Source organism: Globicephala melas, chromosome 10, assembly GCF_963455315.2.
Source record: "Globicephala melas chromosome 10, mGloMel1.2, whole genome shotgun sequence".
Classification (NCBI taxonomy): domain Eukaryota; kingdom Metazoa; phylum Chordata; class Mammalia; order Artiodactyla; family Delphinidae; genus Globicephala; species Globicephala melas.
In genome coordinates this window covers 95,593,519-95,598,738 of record NC_083323.1, presented here as the reverse complement: position 1 = coordinate 95,598,738, position 5,220 = coordinate 95,593,519, and the positions used below count along the sequence as shown (strand labels likewise).

Below are 5,220 nucleotides of genomic sequence, written 5' to 3'. Positions count from 1 at the left end.
GAGGTTAGGTTCTAGATCCTAAAGATATCCGAAAAACAGTATTATAACCTAGTATTCTGTAGCCGCCAGTCATCTTTTATCATGTTGTCCGTAGAAGCCAATGCTTCTGAAACCTCTTTGATTAGACACCAATCATACACCCCCAAATTGACACAAAAGGCACAATGAAAAGCAGCTTATCAAGGCAGAGAGACGTAATTGTAAAGGAAAAATTCTAGGGAAGTAATACAGTCACGGCTCAAATTGAGATTGAATAATACAGCCATCGTTACAAATCTTCAGGCTGTATGTTCAGAGAGTAATTTGGGAATAAATCCATGATTTGCTGTTGGGAATTGAAATACTTAGCAGTTTGCTGTATTATGTTATAGCCTTCCCCGGCAGTTTCCAAGGTGGCCTCCAGATCACTGACAGGAGAACTTTGCTGGTACTGGATCTGGGGCTGCAGGAATTCCTCAACATAGTTGTTGAATTGATTGTTCCAGGTCTGGTTATTCCAGGCTTGGGGGCACCAGGTCTGACTGTTCCAGCTCTGGTTGTTCCAGGACTGACTGTTCCAGCTCTGGTTGCTCCAAGTTGGGTTATTCCAGGTCTGGTTACCCCACATGGGCAGGTTTCCGGAAGAGTTCACCAAGCATCCTTGGTGGTACGAATAGAAGCCCGGGTATTCTGTAGTTGCTGGGCCCTTTTGAAAGAGAAGGATGGATTAATTGAAAAGGTACAAGGAAAATCAGAATTGTGTGAAGTTGGGATTGCATGCTTCAGCAATGGATACAAATCTATCTAAAAAGTCCTTGTTAGGAAAGAGCAGAAAAATAAGTTTCCTGTTACCTGAGTCACATTGTTGCTATTCCTGGGCCAGTTGTTTTTCTGCCACCTCTTACATTTCATTCTCTGGTTCTGGAACCAGGTCTTAACCTGCAGGGAAAAGGTAACAGGAAAACACAAAATACTAGTAATGCAGGATGTACTGGGATCAAAGAATATTAAGTTTTTTTTGTTTGCTTTTTCCGATAGCTACAACTATCTCAAACTCAGGACAAAATTTTAACTTCTAGAGTCCTTTCTTAAACCTTCAATCTGTGAGTGAATTTCAAGCCCCTCAAGTCAGTGGGCTACTTTATGTTTAATAAACCTAACCAGATAGAACAGAACATACCACAAGTCTGCTACTAACTAGGAAGTTCCCATATAAATGTCTACCCACGCCATTAGTCACGGTTAAAGGTAATTGGTTTGCAATGAAAAGCCCACCTCCATATAAGCACATTTACACTTAATGTGATAATGGTATTTTAATTCAGGAATTATGAAACATACCACAAGGAGGACAGCTGTTTAGAAAATATCAAATTATGTTGCAGCACAGAATAAACTAAACTTTGCAGATGGTTTTGTAAACTCTGAGTTAGAAAATGAGATCAGAGAGGTAGAAGAATATATATATAAAATAAGATCATGGAATAGGACTTTCCAAGTATGGCACCAGTAACTGAATAAAATGGCCAATAAATATATGAAAAATGATTAGCAGATAAAAACAAAACATACAATTTTAATTTTAATAAGAACAAGTGTTGCCTAGGGACTCTTCTAACTCGGAAGATAGGGGGGTATATTCTTCCTTTTTTTAAGGAAAATTGGAAACATTTTCACAATTCTGGTTTGTGCAACAAGGGAAGTGGTTAAATAAATTATAACACATTGGGGGAGGGGGTGGGGGAGGGATGCACTGGGAGTTTGGGATTAGCAGATGTAAACTGTTCCATGTAGGATGGATAAGCAAGGTCCTACTGTATAGCACAGGGAACTATACTCAATATCCTGTGATAAACCGTAATGGAAAAGAATATAAAGAAAAGAATGCCAAAAAAAATTGACACATTGCCACAAAACACATTACAGAAAGTTCCATTTTCATATTAAAAGTTAACTTGTGGGGTTCCCTGGTGGCGCAGTGGTTGAGAGTCTGTTTGCCAATGCAGGGGACACGGGTTCGTGCCCGGGTCTGGGAAGATCCCACATGCTGCGGAGCGGCTGGGCCCGTGAGCCATGGCCGCTGAGCCTGCACGTCCGGAGCCTGTGCTCCGCAGTGGGAGAGGCCACAGCAGTGAGAGGCCCGTGTACCGCAAAAAAAAAAAAAAAAGAAGTTAGCTTGTTTGTAGGGGTGCATAAACAGAGTACATAGAAATTAACCTTGTTTCTTATTTCTTGTTGTATCAAACAAGAAAACAACCATACCTGTTTGTAGCTAAGGTTCAGGATGTTGGAAAGTTCTTGCATTTGCTGGAGGCTGAGGTATTTCTGCCTCTGAAATCTGTCATTGAGCACACACAGCTGCGTCTGAGAGAACACGGTTCTGGTCTTCTGCTTCTTGACCAGGACCTTCTCTTCCTTCTTCTCTGTGCTCTTGTCTGCAGCCGTGGCCAGTAGTTTTACTCTGGGGCTTGTGGAAGAATCAGGACTGTCCTGAATAAGCACATCCATGGAGAAGGAAGGAAGAGGAGAGACTGTTGGGAACAAAATGACACTTTTCTCTAAAACTTCAAATATTGAAAGTTTATTGTTTTCAAAGCACTGTTAAAGTCCTCAGAGCTAGATACTAAGTAATAACTTTATTTTTAAGCAATCCTGAACACTTTGCTAACCTTTGCACAAATGCCATTTTGCATGTCAGGGACATGGCTAATATGTATTGCTGGGAAGCGGAGGGGGACTCAAACCTCTTCTTTCTGCCAGTCAAAGCTCAGGAGCCCACACCCTGGCTGTTCTCAAAGGTCAGAATCATCATTTGACTCCCACCTTTGTGTCCTTCCGCAACTTCCTTTATGTACCTTAATCATCACCTCCTTAATTTTTTTTTTTTGGTGGAGCCGCGTGGCTTGGGGGAAATCTCAGTTCCCTGACCAGGGATTGAACATGGGCCACGGCAGTGAAAGCGATGAATCCTAACCACTAGACCACCAGGGAACTCCCACGTACTTAATTTTGAAACAGATGATCCGGGTTCTGGGGACCCTATAAAATCAAGTTTGCTGCCCGGTCTTAATACCAGGACTATCGGGAAATGTGAATTTTGATAAAGCTTCTGTTTCAACCCAGACTTTGTGATTTCATCTCCAAAATTATTCCTCCCTCATGGTTTTTTTGTTTTCGCAGTTGGACTAAGCTAATCGTAGGTTGTTTTGGTGGTTTTTTGACTGAAGTATAGTTGCTGTACATTATATAAATACAGGTGTACAATATAGTGATTTACAATTTTTTAAGGTTATACTTCATTTATAGTTATTATAAAATACTGGTCATATTCCCCGTGTTGTACAGTATATCTCACGGAGTTTCTTTCACTGATTAAAATCAGGTAACAGAAATAAAAAATTTAAAAACAAAATGAGGTAACATAAAAAAATTGTCTAGCACAGGGCCTGGCATATATTATTGACTTTGTAACTAAAAATTTATTTCCTGTGTTACTTAGATTTATTTGCACAGACGTATACCCAGTGCTTAACTCCAATTCTACCCTAGTCGTGGAATAAATGGACAGGCTTTAAAAGGCAAAAGACTTCACAATTTCACAAGTACATCTAAGAAGGAAAGTCCTCAGCTAATGATTAGAAATGGAGCATGTCTTAAAAATTATCTATACAGGGCTTCCCTGGTGGCGCAGTGGTTGAGAGTCCGCCTGCCGATGCAGGGGACATGGGTTCGTGCCCCGGTCCGGGAAGATCCCACATGCCGCGGAGCGGCTAGGCCTGTGAGCCATGGCCGCTGAGCCTGCGCGTCCGGAGCCTGTGCTCCGCAACGGGAGAGGCCACGACAGTGAGAGGCCCGCGTACCGCAAAAAAAAAAAAAAAAATCTATACAGACTTGCACTTGGCTTGCTAGGAGGACATGTCCATTGCTCATTCCCGAGCTATTTGTCTCACAATCCAGCGCTGTAGCTGTATTTTCAACATTTGAAATTATAAAAGGACATTAACACAAAATTTGGAAAAACGGGGTAACATTAAAATCCAGCACTCAAATATAAGTTATTTTGTTTACTTATTACTTTCTCCACAACTTACTTCTATGGTAGTAATCATAAATGTAAACAGATTTTAAGCTATTTTATGCCATAAATGTTAAAAATAGCATGCCTGGGTAAAGGTTGGTCTAATGAAAACTGTTACAGTTTTCATTTGTAACAACTACTGCCAAACTGATTTCCAAAAAAGTTTGTGCCGGCGTTACAATATCCCGAGCACCTCTCACACCCAAAATTACCAATTAGAAGCCTAAATATTAAGAGTATAGAATTCAAAGCCAAACTGGATTTCAAATCTGAGCTCTCGCCACTTTGTCGGTATATTAAACCTTTTGGAATCATCCACTGTAAAATGGGGTGAACACTTCCTCGGGATTTAGGAGACTTGAGCATAGCAGGTGCCTACAAACTCAGCTGCCCAATAACGTCCTCGCATCCAGAGGTTAGGGGAAGAGCCAACCGCTACTGTAGTAGAAAGGTAAAACATTTCCAAAAGGTGCGTTTCATATACGTTAAGATTTACACGTCAGTTTATCACATCACGGTTGCGTTTCCACAGTGCCTACACACGTAAGCTCTCAAATACACCGCGTACAGTTGAATGGCTGAGTCCCGTATCCCGCGTCTGTCCGTCCACAGCTCTTATCGCCCGGAACATTGGGGAAAGGGCATGACCCCATCAAGTTACCGTTGAAAAAGAGGTGTCGAGAGGATGAATAGATAATGACACCTGCTTATATTGATGGGCTCAAGAGGGAAACAGATAACCCTTAGCCTCTTTCCTTCTTTCCCTTTCCCTGAAGGAACTTAGCCTCTCAAGGATTCAGTATTTTCTTACCAGTCTCCATGTCGTGGGTCTCAGCAGATGACATTTGCAAGGACACATAATTTTCTTCAGGCCCATAAATCTCAGGCATTGGTGAAGATTCCCTAGAATTGGATGCTTCGGGGCCACGCAGGCTTTGGGGACAAGCTGGCTCCACACTCATGTTGTTGAATTGAAGGAGAGGGAGAAAACCAAAGAGCTAGATAGATGGTAGGAAAAGTCCAGGCTTAAGAATCTAGGTAGAAGAGCTTAGAGAAAGGTGAAGATGTCCAGGTGTAAAAGTATTAAAAACATGGGATGAAGGGAAGTCACCTGTGTGATAACAGAAGCCTACCAGCCCAGTGTAGGAAAATGACAAAAAAAT

The 5,220-nt window shown here is 41.6% G+C and overlaps 1 protein-coding gene across 2 annotated transcripts; it reads right to left on the bottom strand.

Moving 5' to 3' along the window:
- Positions 1–268: 268 nt before the first annotated feature.
- Positions 269–5,019, bottom strand: NANOG (Nanog homeobox). 2 transcript variants are annotated; one of them, XM_030834440.2, is made up of 4 exons: positions 4,869–5,019; positions 2,242–2,510; positions 832–918; positions 269–685 (listed from the first exon to the last, which is right to left on the bottom strand). In XM_030834440.2, exons 1-4 carry the CDS (start codon positions 5,017–5,019, stop codon positions 269–271), a joined length of 924 nt encoding a protein of 307 aa, XP_030690300.1. The 2 variants fall into 2 exon arrangements, with proteins under 2 accessions (XP_030690300.1, XP_030690302.1); XM_030834442.2 differs by having other exon boundaries at positions 269–644; positions 836–918.
- Positions 5,020–5,220: the final 201 nt, after the last annotated feature.